Source organism: Heptranchias perlo, chromosome 1, assembly GCF_035084215.1.
Source record: "Heptranchias perlo isolate sHepPer1 chromosome 1, sHepPer1.hap1, whole genome shotgun sequence".
NCBI classification, from domain to species: Eukaryota; Metazoa; Chordata; class Chondrichthyes; order Hexanchiformes; family Hexanchidae; genus Heptranchias; species Heptranchias perlo.
The window spans coordinates 156,710,767-156,729,157 of NC_090325.1; the positions used below are offsets into that span (position 1 = coordinate 156,710,767).

General features: G+C 45.9%; 1 protein-coding gene across 1 annotated transcript in view; it reads left to right on the top strand.

Moving 5' to 3' along the window:
* The first annotated feature begins 349 nt into the window (after positions 1-349).
* The window catches only part of LOC137321132 (acid-sensing ion channel 5-like), a 118,411-nt gene continuing 100,369 nt past the window's right edge, over positions 350-18,391 (top strand). Inside the window, exons 1-2 of the mRNA XM_067983399.1 lie at positions 350-606; positions 3,950-4,187. Of these exons, the coding sequence (XP_067839500.1) occupies positions 350-606; positions 3,950-4,187 (495 nt within the window). The remainder of the gene's footprint in view (positions 607-3,949; positions 4,188-18,391) is intronic.

Genomic DNA, 18,391 nt, shown 5'->3' on the forward strand with positions numbered 1-18,391 from the left:
TTTGGATGAGCACTTGAAATGCCATAGCATACAAGGCTACGGACCAAATGCTGGAATATGGGATTAGATTAGACTGGGCTTGATGGCCGGCGCGGACACGATGGGCCGAAGGGCCTCTATCCGTGCTGTATAACTCTATGACTCTATGACTCTAAGATCAGCCATGACCAGACTAAATGGCGTAGCAGGCTCGAGGGGCCGTCTGGCCTACTCCTGGTCCTATTTCTTTTGTTCTTATTGATGTGTTTATTTAAAGTTAAAAATCTACTGACTGTTTTCTTTTGTTTTCATCACTTTAGGAGCATTAAAAAAAATTTGGTCTTTTTTATTTGGGAAAGTATTATTATCCATGGAGAATACACAACACTTTGACCACGAATTTGTTGCATCGACCTCTTTCCATGGTTTACAAAATGCACTGCAAAGCAAACCGAGAACACGCAGGGTTTTCTGGATGGCTGTTATCCTTGGCTGTGTGATTGCGGTTTCTTGTCAGATTACCCAGTGTTTCATTCGCTACTTCAGCTGGCCAACGTCTACATCTGTCACTATAAAGTATGTCGAGCATATTGAATTTCCTGCTGTTACTTTCTGCAATTTAAATAGGTATGATAGGCTATATTTTAATGCACTCTTTCCATGTTTCTCTATGACTTTTTTTAAAAATTCACATGAAGAAAAATGCAAAATGCAAAACGGTTTGGTTGACAAACACAAATGAGGTACGACAAGATCTGAAGTTCTATAAGGGTAAACATGATACGATTTATGTCAATTCTGAAGGAGAGTTAGATTACATGTGGCATTCTCTCAATCCTGTGAAGACATGAAACAGAGAAGGGAATCAGTACAGGGTAGTCAAAGGCTGGACACACTCCTAGGCACAGAGAGATGCAATATCTGACCTAACTAAACATCTGAAGTGAGACCAACAGGGTCTTTCCATAAAGCTAAGTCACGCAGTGACTTTGTGTGCCATGTAAACAGCGTTTATGCGATTTTTCCGGAGGTTCCCCTAAGTTATAGCACATGATCAGGAGAACTTTCATAGGAAACTGGCCCTCTTATGGTGTGCCTGCATGAACAGAATCGTCTTCACCACATTAGGTATGAATATTAGGTAGTAAACAGTGAAGAGGATAGTAACAGACTTCAGGAGGACATCGACAGACTGGCGAAATGGACAGACACATGGCAGATGAAATTTATTGCAGAGAAATGTGATGTGATTAATTTTCGTAGGAAGAATGAGGAGAGGCAATATAAACGAAATGGTACAATTTTAAAGGAGGTACAAGAATAGAGAGACCGGGGGGTGTACGTTCACAAGTCTTTGAAGGTGGCAGGACAAGATAGGAACAAAAGAACATAAGAAATAGGAGCGGGAGTAGGCCATATGGCCCCTCAAGCATGCTCTGCCATTCAATCAGATCATGGCTAATCTTCAACCTCAACTCCACTGTCCTGCCCGATCCCTTGATTCCCCTAGAGTCCAAAAATTTATCTATCTCAGCCTTGAATGTACTCAACGACTTAGCATCCACAGCCCTCTGGGGCAGAGAATTCCAAAGATTCACCACCCTCTGAGTGAAGAAATGCCTCCTCATCTCAGCCTTAAATAGCCGACCCCTTATCCTGTGACTATGCCCTCTAGTTCTAGACTCTCCAGCCAGTGGAAACAATCTCTCTGCCTCTACCCTGTTAAGCCCTCTCATAATCTTATAAGAACATAAGAACATACGAGATGGGAGCAGGAGTAGGCCATCCACCCCCTCGAGCCTGCTCCACCATTCAACAAGATCATGGCTGATCTTCCATTTCAACGCCATTTTCCTGCACAGATCTTATATGTTTCAATGAGATCCCCTCTCATTCTTCTAAACTCCAGAGAGTATAGGTCCATTCTACTCAACTTCTCCTCATAGGAGAAGGCTATTAAAAAGGCATATCGGATCCATGGGTTTATAAACAGAGGCATACAGTACAAAAGCAAGGAAGTTATGCTAAACCTTTATAAACCTTTATGAAACACTGGTAAGGCCCCAGCCAGAGTATTGTGGCCAATTCTGAGCACCACATTTTAGGATGGATGTCATGGCCTTAGAGTGGGTGCAGAGGAGGTACCAGGAATGAAAGATTTCAGTTACATAGACAGACTAGAGAAACTGGGATTGTTCTCCTTAGAGCAGAGAAGGTTAAGGGGAGATTTGATTGAGGTGTTTAAAATCATGAAGGGTTTTGATAGCTTAAGTATGGAGAAACTGTTTCCAGTGCAGAAGGGTCGGTAACCAAGGATTTAAGGTAATTGGCAAAAGAACCAGAGGTGACATGAGGGGAAAAAAATTTACAAAGTGAGTTGTTATGATGTGGCATGCACTGCCTGAAAGGGTGGTGGAAGCAGATTCAATAATAACTTTCAAAAGGGAATTGGATAAATACTTGAAGTGGAAAAATTTACAGGGCTTTGGGGAAAGAGCAGGTGTGCGGGACTAATTGAATAGCTCTTTCAAAGAGCTGGTACAGGCACAATAAGCTGAATGGCCTCCTTCTGTACTGTATGATTCTATGATTCTATGATTTATTGGCCATCTGAGATGAGGTGACAAATTGATTAACATCCCCAGTCATTCTAGCTAATGGGCCTGGTGTGAGACAATAGACCCTCATTGTACCAGTTTGAAATAGCCATGATGTGGAGATGCCGGTGATGGACTGGGGTTGACAATTGTAAACAATTTTACAACACCAAGTTATAGTCCAGCAATTTTATTTTAAATTCACAAGCTTTCGGAGGCTTCCTCCTTCCTCAGGTGAACGATGTGGAAATGAAATCCTCGAAATGAAAACGCATTTATAAATCACAGAACAATGCTTGGTGATTACAGACAGTTTTTTCAACTGCCCGTTGCCAAGGCAATCAGTGTGCAGACAGACAGGTGTTACCTGCCAGGTCTCAGAATATACAAATCACCAAAAAAAAACAACAAACAAAAAAAAAACAGAGATAGAGAGGTAGAAACATAGAAAAGACAGCAACTGACCCGTTATATTAAAAACAGATAACATTTGTTCGCTGGTGGGGTAACGTGTAGCGTGACATGAACCCAAGATCCCGGTTGAGGCCGTCCTCATGGGTTACCCCACCAGCGAACAAATGTTATCTGTTTTTAATATAACGGGTCAGTTGCTGTCTTTTCTATGTTTCTACCTCTCTATCTCTGTTTTTTTTTGTTTGTTGTTTTTTTTTGGTGATTTGTATATTCTGTGAGACCTGGCAGGTAACACCTGTCTGTCTGCAAACTGATTGCCTTGGCAACGGGCAGTTGAAAAAACTGTCTGTAATCACCAAGCATTGTTCTGTGAATTATAAATGCGTTTTCATTTCGAGGATTTCATTTTCACATCATTCACCTGAGGAAGGAGGAAGCCTCCAAAAGCTTGTGAATTTAAAATAAAATTGCTGGACCATAACTTGGTGTTGTAAAATTGTTTACAGTTTGAAATAGACTATGAACTGTGATAGTCCACAAATTGGCTGGCCCAGTTTTAATACATTTCTTTAATACCTGCAGCCTGTGGCCTATTTTTTTAAACCTGTATGAATTTACTGTGTTTGAAACACACTTAAACATAACTCAATCTCAAAATCATTTCTGTGAAGAAAAAATTGTATCAAAAAAATTCCGAAACATGACACGTCTTTAGCTGGTGACTGATCAATTGCTGGGTGAAGTGGGGAATTACGAGGACGGGCAATCCAATGAACTGACTTTCCGAATGCCGGGTCACTGTTTATGATAAGTTCCGAGATTCCATGGAATGTTTCCATATTCATCTCTTGGCTCTATATTTTTATAATACTAGCAATACTCTCAATGGTCAATTTCTTTCTTCCACTGTATTTGTGTTTCATTCGAACGTAAAAAGTCATTTTGTTTGTTCCCTCTAGATATCAAGCCCAAGCAGTAACCAACTTGAGTATGATATATATGTTGTGGGCTATTGTGTGTGCTGTTCTAAGCATTGGTCAAACTGATGGAAATAGCAGCACTTCTCAAGAAATCCTAAATTTTCTTCAAGGAAACCCAACTTTCAGCATCAAGAATTTCACAAAAAAATATGGTTACCAACTTGATAACTCGACTCTCTTAAAATGTGACTTCTTTGGGGAGCCCTGCTATCCAAAGGTAAATTAATTTTCTTTGCGTTATTTTGGCGTTCAACTTCTGAGGGGAACATTTCCACAGGGTTTTTACGATCTCCCAGCGTCAATTCAGCGGAAGATTGTAAATAACGATTTACGCCTTTTCTCCAAGGTTTCCGCTGATCTTCCACCAAAGTTACGGCGGGAGATCGAGAAAACTCCGGTGGAAATTCCAGGTGTTAATCTCTTAACTTCCTTGGCACTTTAAAACTCACAGATACGGCCTTTGTTATCTTTTATTTTACAGTTATGTTTTGGAACTACATCGTTACGAATAGGAACATAACGTGCAACACACATTCTCGTGTTTTCTGTGAAACTAGTATGTACTTTACAAGCCTTGAAATAACATTCGGTGATATATGCCCATATGACATTCTATTTTAGAGGTTTTAACCCATTTAAAAGAAATGATTAATGCTTGTGTAAAAATGGCACACACAGGAATGTAGTACAAGCATATTAAACTTTCAAACATAAACTTCACCGATTGGAAGTTCGACCCTGAATTTTCCTCTGGATGTTAATGGGAAATAAAATGGCCACAATGAAACTCCTGAGGAAAAGTAGTAAAGGATTTTCTTTTGTTATCTCCACTAGTCCCAATTTTTGTCAAAAATGAGTATAGGAAGAATAGGAAAAAGAAAAAAAAGTACTTGCTGGGGGCTTGTTAATGACTCTAAAGATCTTATTAAAGGCCAGATATGATGATAGTGAAGAGCCTTGCTAGTGGTGAGCGCAGTAGTGGGGATAGGGCTATAAAACTATATTTCCAACCTGTGTTTGCCACTCACAAGGCTCTACTTTGGGAACAAGATCTTATAAAATTAACCCCATCAGTTTTGGACCGGCAGAATAGAAATAGAATAGTGCATCCTGAATTCCCATTCAGAGTAAGATTTAGTTATACCAGTAAGATACAAATAACTAGTACGTACTGATTAAAATAATTAATGACAGTGATAGGGAAATTGTATGTGCGTGGGGGTAGGGGTTACAATGGTACCCACTTTATTAATCTAAGTCATACTAACAGCTTGGAGTTTATTTGACTTAATGGGTAATAAAGTCACCTTTGAGTCAGAGAGTTGTGGGTTTCAGTCCTACTTTAGGACTTAAATAACATATTGGACCTGAATTTCCATGGGGCCTGGACTGGAGATCTGAGGTCATTCAGGCAATAGAGGAGTGGCAGGGATGGGAAACTGGGTGGACTCGAAAATGCCAGGTCTTTGCCCTGAAGATGTAACTTAGTGACTTCTCCTTGGAGGCGATGCTGGAGGTGGGCAGAAGTTCCATCTGCCCCATTAATGGCTTGATATCAGGAGGAGGTGGGGACAGCAGAATGCTGTTACATTAGAATTTCTGCTGTTCCCGCCTCCTTTGTGGCGAATGATCTGTAGGCTGGCAAGAGACTGGTGTCCAGGTCCATGGAGCAGCTAGAAGTGGGGCCCATAGGTTTTCAGGCTGGTGGCATGGACTGGAAGATCCCACAACTACTCTGAACAATTTTTTAAAAGTTATCCCTCTTATAAAGGGGATGATTAGCTGCCGTCTCTGACCTATTAAATTGGGCCCATCAGCTGTTTAGGGTGTTTCCGATCGTGTGAAGGTTGTTCAGCCTTGCTGGTCACAACCAAACTCACTTATTTACGGTTGAAGGTCTGGGCTTACCCTTATGAATCACACTGAAGGAAGATGAATAATGCAATCGACACAGGTTTCAGGTTTTGAATAGTAAAAGTATGTTTAATATGTACAGCAAATCTCAATATGGCAAAACCAATGCTAACGTTCCTATATGACTACGAACAAATAGATTACTTCCCCTTGGACTTCTTAAACTAAGCCCCTCCGTGGTCCCTTTTACGTACGGCTGTTAACACTCAACACTACACTGCTAAGGTTTGGTCGGGACATGCAGAGGTACCTCGCCACATGGCTGTGAGTTGAATACTCTGCAAGCTGCGGTTGAAATGCTCACCCGGCTGACTTTGGCTGCCGGGTCGTGTCTTCTACGATTGAAGTCCTTGGGGCCGTACCCGTTACTTGGGGCAGCGACTTCCTTCGGTCCTGGTTGTAAAAAGAGCAGCCTGCTCTGCTCTTCTGATGTTGTAGAGCTGTGTTTCTGGTGTCCCTTTGACTGTTCGACCTCCCCTGTTCGACCCCCTCCACTGTTCGACTTCCTCCTGTTCAACTCTCCACTGTTCAACCCCCTCCTTCCTGACGCTGCAACACTTATGCTGTTTTTTCTGGCTAATCTCGAGAGACGGTGCAAAATGCTACGATTGGTCCCTGGAGAGAAAGCTTTGTTTGAATGTGTATTATTCTCCCACCTCTCAACTAGCTGGTATTGGAGGACAATGAGAACTGTTGCCTATATGAGGTGTGAACTGTTTTCAGATCGGCTCTGTCCACAAAAAGCAGGACAAATCCAATCCGGCCAATTACCGCCCCATCAGCCTACTCTCAATCATCAGTAAAGTGATGGAAGGTGTCGTTGACAGTGCTATCAAGCGGCACTTATTCACCAATAACCTGCTCACCAATGCCCAGTTTGGGTTCCGCCAGGACCACTCGGCTCCAGACCTCATTACAGCCTTGGTCCAAACATGGACAAAAGAGCTGAATTCCAGAGGTGAGGTGAGAGTGACTGCCCTTGACATCAAGGCAGCATTTGACCGAGTGTGGCACCAAGGAGCCCTAGTAAAATTGAAGTCAATGGGAATCAGGGGGAAAACTCTCCAGTGGCTGGAGTCATATCTAGCACAAAGGAAGATGGTAGTGGTTTTTGGAGGCCAATCATCTCAGCCCCAGGACGTTGCTGCAAGAGTTCCTCAAGGCAGTGTCCTAGGCTCAACCATCTTCAGCTGCTTCATCAATGACCTTCCTTCCATCATAAGGTCAGAAATGGGGATGTTCGCTGATGATTGCACAGTGTTCAGTTCCAATCGCAACACCTCAGATAATGAAGCAGTGCGAGCCTGCATGCAGCAAGACCTGGACAACATCCAGGCTTGGGCTCATAAATGGAGAGTAACATTCGTGCCAGACAAGTGCCAGGCAATGACCATCTCCAACAAGAGAGAGTCTAACCACCTCCCCTTGACATTCAACGGCATTACCATCACCGAAACCCCCACTATCAACATCCTGGGGGTCACCATTGACCAGAAACTTAACTGGACCAGCCACATAAATACTGTGGCTACAACAGCAGGTCAGAGGCTGGGTATTCTGCGGTGAGTGACTCATCTCCTCACTCCCCAAAGCCTTTCCACCATCTACAAGGCACAAGTCAGGCGTGTGATGGAATACTCTCCACTTGCCTGGATGAGTGCAGCTCCAACAACACTCAAGAAGCTCGACACCATCCAGGACAAAGCAGCCGGCTTGATTGGCATCCCATCCACCACCCTAAACATTCACTCCCTTCGCCACCGGCGCACTGTGGCTGCAGTGTGTACCATCCACAGGATGCACTGCAGCAACTCGCCAAGGCTTCTTCGACAGCACTTCCCAAACCCGCGACCTCTACCACCTAAAAGGACAAGGGCAGCAGGCACATGGGAACAACACCACCTGCACGCTCCCTTCCAGGTCACACAACATCCCGACTTGGAAATATATAGCCGTTCCTTCATCGTCGCTGGGTCAAAATACTGGAACTCCCTTCCTAACAGCACTGTGGGAGAGCCTTCACCACACGGACTGCAGTGGTTCAAGAAGGCGGCTCACCACCACCTTCTCAAGGGCAATTAGGGATGGGCAATAAATGCTGGCCTCGCCAGCGATGCCCACATCCCATGAACGAATATAAAAAAAGATGGATTCTGTTGTCCCGACCGATTGACTTAATTATATCAACTGGTGGATTTCATTGTCCCTTAGCCAACTTGGAGCCAATGGTGAAGTAAGGCAATGTCTCTGTTGGGTGGGGTGGATTTTAGTTCAATAGCTTGTCTGGGAACTGTGTTTTCAACAGGGTCCTTTTCGCAGCCCTTTTCCAAAACTGGGGTTTTCCCCCGGCGAATAAAGTCTTGGATTAAAAATGATAATCCTACAGCTGCATCCCCAGTTAGAACTCGCTCCCACTTTAATAGGCGCCCATGATGTGCCCATTCTGGCACAGGGGTCTCCCAGATTTATTTAAATTAGATGACCCCGTATTAATCCAGGATATTCTAGCAGGGTCAAGAGCACAGGTCAGCAACGGAGTGGGATTGAAAAATTACAGGCCTATAATCTAGGCAAACACTCCAGTGTAGTATTGAAGGAGTGCTGCAACGCCACCAAAACGGATTAACTGGTCACTAATCTCATTGCTGTTTGTGGGATTTCCTACATAACGAAAGCAACTACAGAATTCAAAGTAATTAACTGTAACTTTAGTGGAAGAAACTGAGGGGTTTCAGTTATCTGGAGAGACTAGAGTAGCGGGGATTGTTCTCCTTAGAGCAGAGAAATTTAAGGGGAGATTTATGGTGTTCAAAATAATGAGGGGTTTTGATAGAGTAGATAGGGATGAACTGTTTCCACTGGCAGGAGGGTCAGTAACCAGAGAACATAAATTTAAGTTAATTGACAAAAAAGCTAGGATGGAGATGAGGAGAATTTTTCTTATCCAGCAAGTTGTTTTGATCTGGAATGCACTGCCTGAAAAGATGGTGGAAGCAGATTCAATAGTAACTTTCAAACGGGAATTGGATCTCTATTGAAAAAGGAATCATTTGCAGGGCTATAGGGAAAGAGCAAGGGAGTGGGACTAATTGGTAGCTACCAATTAGTCCCAGAGAACCGGCACAGGCACAATGGGCCGAATAGCTTCCATCTATGCTGCATGATTTTATGATTCTATGAAAATCCACAGAAACTCCAGAGAAACAACGTAGACACTGTGAGTTGCTGCAAATTGGCATTTCCCTACATTACAACCGTGACTATACTTCAAAAGTACTTAATTGGCTGTGAAGCACTTTAGGACATCCTGAGGTCATGAAAGACTATATAAATGCAAATTCTTCCTTCTAATGTTTTGTCTTAGATTGTCTCTATTATAAATTACATTATAACCTTTGAAAACTATATCGAACAGATGGTCAGAGGAAAGAGGGAATTGGAAATGAGGATAGTTGTAGAAGTCAAATGGAACAGTAAATTCTCCAATATTATAACAGCAAGAAGGTTATTAAAGGTGAATTGAGATCCATTAAGGATGTAAACAAATTTCAGATTTTTTGTAAATTTTTTAGCCCCGATTTTAATATGCCGTGAGAAGTCAGTGTGGGGCTGGCGTGGTGAGTGCCAAGCTCACCCCAGCTTACTGACATGGTGCCCAGGCCATTTTAACTCCCGGGCCTCATATAAGTAGACGAGGCTCAACTCCTGCCCGCCCCAGCAGTAATGACGTCAAGCCGGAAGGCAGGAAACAAGCAAGCAAGGCAGAAGGCCACAGCTGGGGGCCTGCAGGAATGGTCCCCAGCAGTCAGGGAAGTGGTGATGGGGGTGGCAGAGGTTGGCCATCGGTGCCAGGATAGGGAAGCCCGGGGTCTAGGTTTCCTTGTGGGGCCAGAGGAGCACTCCGGTTACTCCTGGCCCCAAGAAAATGTTTCAAAAATAAATTCCAGTTACCATTTCAGCCCTCTTCTGGGCCTTCTGCTCCTTCACGCTCAATGCTCCTGACGAGGCTGGCACCTGGCATCAAACGCAGCTGCCCGAGTTAAAATATTGTCGAGGTCTGAAATACGTTATCAGACCCCGACTTTTCAATTTCAGTGAGGCCCTCGCCTGCCTGAAAAGGCCCTTGCTGTCTGCCCAGAACGTGCCTCTGAAAATAGCGCACGGCATGAGGTCAGCAAGGATCAGATGAATGCCATAATGCAAGGGCTTTAATACCCGCCCCCCTCGCACACCGCATTCTCGTCGTGAGGGGGTCGGGGGGGTGGGGGAGGGGGTTAAAATCCTTGCGGTGTCCCTAGGAGGCACAGTATGTTATGTAGATGGGAGCAGGAAGATCCAGGGGGTATAGACAGATTAAGTGAGTCGGCAAAACTGTGGTAGATGGAGTTCAATGTGAGAAAGTGTGGGGTCATCATTTTTGATCCGAGAAAGACAAATTTTTTTAATGTTGAGAGATTAGGAGCTGTGGAGGAGCAAAGGGATTTGAGTGTCCGGGTACACAAATCACTAAAAGCTAGTGCACAGGTAGAAAAAGTAATCCAAAAGACTAATGGAAAGTTAGCCTTTACCTCAAAACCCCCGTCACTGCCTGAACAGAAACGCTCAGATCATTTAAAAAGTACCTGGATATGCACCTGAAGTGCCATAACCTACAAAGCTATGGACCAAGTGCTGGAAAGTGGGATTAGACTGGGTGGCTCATTTTCGGCCGGCATGGATATGATGGGCCGAATGGCCTCCTTCTGTGCCGTAAATTTTCTATGATTTTGTGATTTCTATGATTCAAAAGGGCCTTGGTCAGACCTCATCTGGAGTACTGTGTTCAGTTTTGGGCACCGCACCTCAGGAAGAATATATTGGCCTTGGACTGGGTACCACGCAGATTCACCAGAATGATACCAGGGCTTAAAGGGTTCAGTTGCGAGTACAGGTTGCATAAACTTGGCTTGTATTCCCTTGAGTTTGGAAGGTTGGGGAGTGGTTTAATTGAGGTGTTTCAAGTTATAAAAAGGTTCGATGGAGTAGACACAGACAAGCTGTTTCCTCTGGAGCACAATCTTAAAATTAGAGCCAGGGCATTCAGGAGTGAAATCAGGAAGCACTTTTTCACTCAAAGGGTAGTGGAAATCTGGAACTCTTACCCCCTAAAGGCTGAGGTTGCTGGGTCAATTGACATTTTCAAGACTGAAATTGACAGATTTTTATTAAGTAAGGGTATCAAGGGATATTGATCAAAGGCGGGTAAGTGGAGTTGAGGTACAGATCAGCCATAATCTAATTGAATGACTCGAGGGGCTGAATGGCCTATTCCTATTCCTATGTTCCTATGTAATTAGGGCTTGTTTGTTTATTATATGAGAAAGTTTATTTTTAGGACTGGGTGAAGAATTGTCCTGGCGGTTAATCCTGAGAGAATGTTTTTACTGGAATGTGATTGGGTAAAATTTATTTTGGTGGACTATGATTGGTAAAATTGAAATTAGGAAGAAAGGTTTGCCCAATATGATTGGTGAATATTATAAAATAGAAAATAACCAATTTGAAAGCAGAAAAATGAGGAAGAAGGAAATCGGCAGACAGACTCAACAGTCATATTGTAGATGGCAGTCACAGCAGACAAAAGGGGATACAAATTCCACAACACCTTTACACTTCCAGGAGTGCATCAGATCAAAGCCTCCTCCCACCACTTTGGCCTGCTAGTGATCCTGTCCCAAATTCCGGGGAAAGGGTCATTTAAATAACAAAGGCAGGCCCCTGCACCTAAAATGGTACAACAGGGGCGCCCAACCCAGGGGAACAGTGGAAACTTGGAGCAGCACCCTGACACTCCAAGAGAGGGAACCAACGGCCACTTAGGCTGAAGATGGAAAGGCAGCAAAATTTATTCAAAGACTCGTCCCACAGCTTCCATCTCAGTATGCAACAGCAATTGATTGCTTTGCTTTGCTGACTGATGGATGCGTTTAAGGTTATCACAGTATCATAGTCTCATAGTAGGTAACACAGGAGCAAGCCATTTGGCCCACTGTGCCTGTGCCAGCTCTTTGAAATAGGTGTCCAATTAGCCCTATTCCCTTGCTCTTTCCCCATAGCCCTGTAAATTATTTCCCTTCAAGTATTTATCCAATTCCCTTTTGAAAGTTACCATTGAATCTGCTTCCACCACCTTTTCAGGCAGTGCATTCCAGACCATTACAACTCGCTGTCAGCCAAACCAGAGTATATCTGGCAATTTTCCAGCAGAGCCCAGGAATGCCCCAAAAATAAATAAGGAAAGAAAGACTTGCATTTATATAGCGCTTTTCGTGACCTCAGGACATCCCAAAGCGCTTTATAGCCAATGAGGTATTTTTGAAGTGTCGTCACTGTTGAAATTTAGAAAACGTGGCAGCAAATTTGCACAAAGTAAGCTCCCACAAACAGCAATGTGATAATGACCAGGCAATTTGTTTTTAGTGATGTTGGCTGAGGGATCAATATTGCCCAGGACAATGGGGATAACTCCCCTGCAACACCCTCAAACTGCTGCTGGAATATGGATGGGGGTGGGCAGCAGAAGTAACTACACAATTGGGTAACAATTGGGATTTCCAGCACACGTCAGAAGGGGTGGAAATCTAGTTGATGTAGGTTCCACACTGATTTCTTCCCCCTGCCAGAATCACTCCAGAATTGCTTTAAATAAATCACACAATTTCTGGACTAAGAAATTTTATTATAAAAATTCATGATGGGCATTATTTTATAGGTTAATATTGCAACCCATGGTACAAGCAATACAGTACATGAGTAACTTGAGATATTATATATGGTAAATGTAGCATGCTTGGAAGGAACAAGTAACTTTGGACTTATGGGGCTCGATTTTCCCAGGAAATTGCGGGTGCGTTGGGGGCGGGGAGGCTCCGAAATCCGGGGAAATCCCATTCAGGTTCGGAGCCCGGCTCCAACCCACAGACTTCCGGGTTCCCCACTGACGCGTCCGGGTGCACGCGCACCTCCCGAATGCGTAAGTCCCACTGACAATTAAAGCCGGCAGGATGATCATTTATACATTTGTTGAGGTAGTTTAAGTACTTGAAGTACTTAATTTTCTCCACATTTTGGCAGGGGTGCGATTTTGAAGCATCCTCAGCGTGTTTCCCGTGCTGTGGGAAACACTCCATGTTGCAACAGATGTGTTTCAGCCAACAGCCAGTGGGAGATGCAAATGCTTATTTGCCAGGTGGGGAGAGAAGGTCACTTATCGCAGTAGGGCACTCTGTTCTTTCAGACAAAGTTTTGGCTGCAAGATGTTTGTGTTTTCACTGAAAATTCTTACTTTCCACTCACAATTCTGCTGCTCAAACATATTTAACTACTTTGCGGACCCCCTCAAACTCACACCGTCAGGATGTGGGGGGGAGGTGCCACAGCTACAGTCACCACCACATCCGAGGACAAGCAACATCACCAGCCTCGCCAGGCAAGGTGTCCACCTCCGCCACGTGGAACTCCACAACACAGTGCTGCGCCACAGGCACCTGCACAAGAGCACAGAGGGCAACAACAGAGAGGGGCACCGCTTGAGGAGGCCCCAAACACATCTGCCACCCACATTGAGGAGGAGGCGGAGGAGGAGGAGGAGGACAAACCCATGGGCAGAGCAGCAGTTCATCTGGCTGCTCGTGAGGCCAGGGAGTCAGTCACATGTGAACGGTTCTCCGAACATCAGATAGTGTGAAGAGTCCTGTCCTCACACCACCTGGATAGAGCAGCGCCCACACCAGCCCCACCCACCCCTCCCGGCACATAATAATCCTGCAACTACACATACACCCACTGTTAAGTGACCCAATGGATGACATCAAGTGTCGCTGTTAATGGTGAACCTCATGAAAGCGCCCTATCACAAAAGCCAGTCAAGAATGGCTAACACGTGGCAGTAGTGGTGACAATCATAACATTTATTGTGAGTTGAACAAAAAGCAAATATAAATAAAAAAACATGACCAACCGTCAAACACTCTTGTGCATTCCCTTTGTGCTTACAAAACCTTCGCCTTTCTCTTCCCACTACTTCCACGTGGTGCTTCCCCTGTGGCTGCAGCAGAGGTAGTGGCAGGTTGCTCTTGTTCATGCCCTGGCCAATTAGATGCTTTGGGCCTACGCCGTCTGAGTTTTGATGCCCGTAAGGGTCCCTCCAAAGACTGCTCCACCTGCACCTGTGCAGGGGCAGAGACGGCCACCTGGAGAGGAGGCAGCATTGTGGGTATTGGTTGAGAGGGGGGCATCGGGTGAGACGTTGGAGCGCTTTGAGTGGTGTCCCCACTTCCATGTCCCCTTTTGCCATCATCCCTCCCCTGGGCCAGGTCCACATCACTGCTACCACTCTGCTGGACAACAGTTTGGAGGACATGTGTGAAGCCTTGTAAGGCCAGTGCTAGTGTATCTGCCTGCCTGTTTAAGGTGGCAGAATGTTGTTCACTGGGAGTCCGAACGGCCGTTGTCAGGGCCTGAATGGACTCATTTGTGAGCCGTGCTTGAAACTCAATGGAGGCTAGCCTTTTCTCCATCACAGACATTCCTGCACTTACCTGTGACAATATCTCAGAGAGTTGCTCACGTCCCTGTGACACTATCTCCGGAGTCATGAGTTCAAATCCCGCCACGGCAGCTGGGGAATTTAAATTCAATTAATTAAGTTCAATTAATTAAATAAAATCTGGAATTAAAATACTAGTATCAGTAATGGTGGCCATGAAACTACCGGATTGTCGTAAAAACCCATCTGGTTCACTAATGTCCTTTAGGGAAGGAAACTTGCCATCCTTACCCGGTCTGGCCAAAATGTGATTCCAGACCCACAGCAATGTGGTTGATTCTTAATTGCCCTCTGAAATGGCCGAGCAAGCCACTCAGTTGTAAAATCTCGCTAAAAGAAGTCATAATAAGAATAAAACCGGATGGACCACCCGGCATCGGACCACGAGGCACCGGACACGACAAAGGCAAACCAAGCCCAGTCGACCCTGCAAAGTCCTCCTCACTAACATCTGGGGACTTGTGCCAAAATTGGGAGAGCTGTCCCACAGACTAGTCAAGCAACAGCCTGACATAACCATACTCACAGAATCATACCTTTCAGCCAACGTCCCAGACTCTTCCATCACCATCCCTGGGTATGTCCTGTCCCACTGGCAGGACAGACCCACCAGAGGTGGTGGTACAGTGATATACAGTCAGGAGGGAGCGGCCCTGGGAGTCCTCAACATTGACTCTGGGCCTCATGAAATCTCATGGCATCAGGTCAAACATGGGCAAGGAAACCTCCTGTTGATTAGCACCCATCGCCCTCCCTCAGCTGATGAATCAGTCCTCCTCCATGTTGAACACCACTTGGCGGAAGCACTGAGGGTAGCAAGGGCACAGAATGTACTCTGGGTGGGGGACTTCAATGTCCATCATCAAGAGTGGCTCGGTAGCACCACTACTGACCGAGCTGGCCGAGTCCTGAGGACATAGCTGCCAGACAGGCCTGCGGCAGGTGGTGAGCGAACCAACATGAGGAAAAAACTTAATTGACCTCGTCCTCACCAATCTACCTGTCGCAGATGTATCTGTCCATGACAGTATTAGTAGGAATGACCACCACACAGTCCTCATAGAGACGAAGTCCCGTCTTCGCACTGAGGACACCATCCAACGTGTTGTGTGGCACTACCACCGTGCTAAATGGGATAGATTCAGAACAGATCTAGCAGCTCAAAATTGGGCATTCATGAGGTGCTGTGGGCCATCAGCAGCAGCAGAATTGTATTTCAGCACAATCTGTAACCTCATGGCCCGGCATATTCCTCACTCTACCATTACCAACAAGCCAGGGGATCAACCCTGGTTCAATGAGGAGTGTAGAAGAGCATGCCAGGAGCAGCACCAGGCGTACCTAAAAATGAGGTGCCAACCTGGTGAAGCTACAGCTCAGGACTACATGCATGCTAAACAGCAGAAGCAACATGCTATCGACAGAGCTAAACGATTCCACAACCAACGGATCAGATCAAAGCTCTGCAGTCCTGCCACATCCAGTCGTGAATGGTGGTGGACAATTAAACAACTAACGGGAGGAGGAGGCTCTGTAAACATCCCCATCCTCAATGATGGCGGAGTCGAGCACGTGAGTGCAAAAGACAAGGCTGAAGCGTTTGCAACCATCTTCAGCCAGAAATGCCGAGTGGATGATCCATCTCGGCCTCCTCCCGATATCCCCACCATCACAGAAGTCAGTCTTCAGCCAATTCGATTCACTCTACGTGATATCAAGAAACGACTGAGTGCACTGGATACAGCAAAGGCTATGGGCCCCGACAACATCCCAGCTGTAATGCTGAAGTCTTGTGCTTCTGAACTAGCTGCGCCTCTAGCCAAGCTGTTCCAGTACAGCTACAACACTGGCATCTACCCGACAATGTGGAAAATTGCCCAGGTATGTCCTGTCCACAAAAAGCAGGACAAATCCAACCCGGCCAATTACCGCCCCATCAGTCTACTCTCAATCATCATCAAAGTGATGGAAGGTGTCATCGACAGTGCTATCAAGCTGCACTTGCTCACCAATAACGTACTAACTGATGCTCAAATTGGGTTCCGCCAGGACCACTCGGCTCCAGACCTCATTACAGCCTTGGTCCAAACATGGACAAAAGAGCTGAATTCCAGAGGTGAGGTGAGAGTGACTGCCCTTGATATCAAGGCAGCATTTGACCGAGTGTGGCACCAAGGAGCCCTAGTAAAATTGAAGTCAATAGGAATCAGGGAGAAAACTCTCCAGTGGCTGGAGTCATACCTAGCATAAAGGAAGATGGTAGTGGTTGTTGGAGGCCAATCATCTCAGCCCCGGGCATTGCTGCAGGAGTTCCTCAGGGCAGTGTCCTCGGCCCAACCATCTTCAGCTGCTTCATCAATGACCTTCCCTCCATCATAATGATGTTTGCAGATGATTGCACAGTGTTCATTTCCATTCGCAACCCCTCAAATAATGAAGCAGTCCGTGCCTGCATGCAGCAAGACCTGGACAACATCCAGGCTGGGCTCATAAGTAGCAAGTAACATTCGTGCCAGACAAGTGCCAGGCAATGACCATCTCCAACAAGGGAGAGTCTAACCACCTCCTCTTGACATTCAACGGCATTACCATCGCCAAATCCCCCTCCACCAACATCCTCGGGGTCACCATTGACCAGAAACTTAACTGGACCAGCCATATAAATACTGTGGCTACAAGAGCAGGTCAGAGGCTGGGTATTCTGTGGTGAGTGACTTGCCCCCTGACTCCCCAAAGCCTTTCCACCATCTACAAGGCACAAGTCAGGAGTGTGATAGAATACTCTCCACTTGCCTGGATGACTGCAGCTCCAACAACACTCAAGAAACTCGACACCATGCAGGACAAAGCAGCCCGCTTGATTGGCACCCCATCCACCACCCTAAACATTCACTCCCTTCACCATCGGCGCACAGTGGCTGCAGTGTGTACCATCCACAGGATGCACTGCAGCAACTCGCCAATGCTTCTTTGACAGCACCTCCCAAACTCACGACCTCTACCACCTAGAAGGACAAGAGCAGCAGGTACATGGGAACAACACCACCTGCACGTTCCCCTCCAAATCACACACCATCCCGACTTGGAAATATATCGCCGTTTCTTCATCGTCGCTGGGTCAAAATTCTGGAACTCCCTTCCCAACAGCACTGTGGGAGAACCGTCACCACACGGACTGCAGCGGTTCAAGAAGGCGGCTCACCACCACCTTCTCAAGGGCAATTAGGGATGGGCAATAAATGCCGGCTTCGCCAGCGACGCCCACATCCCATGAACTAATTTTAAAAAATCCCTCCCGTACCTGTACCACCATTCCACTCATGCAGGAGTTGGACTCCTTCATCCTCTGCGCTATTGTGGAGAGTGCGCGTGGCACCTGTTCCAGCACCTCGTAAATGTGCTGCTGTCCCTCGATCATTCTCCTTTTAAAGGATGGCCCCCAGGGTTCAGCATCTGCGTCCAGCTGAGCAGAGCCTGGAGAGGAGAGCTCCCACCGACGCGGACTCTCCGCAGCTGCCCGTGCCACCAGTGTCTGCTCGTGCTCACATGTGTGTGGTAACTCACCAGGTGACAACCCAACTAACTGAGGACTAGTACCCACCAAGTTGTGAGTATCTGCGCTGGTGGATGGCTCGCTAAGATGTGATGGTGCACCCTCAGAGGCCGGCAGGTCGTCTGAGGATTCGCCCTCTGCCGTCATAGCGATCGCTGAATGCCCAGTAAGAGAACAGAAAGCAATATTAAGCATGATCACAGATGTGTCATGTTGCGATGAACATATTGAGGTGTTAAAGATGGCAAGGCATGTTAACATCAATTCATATTGTGTGTGCTGAATGTTATAGTTATGTCACCAGACATTTGTCGGGTGCCATTCTCTGTATCCCCGACGGACAGGCACTCGAGGGTATGGCTCAGCT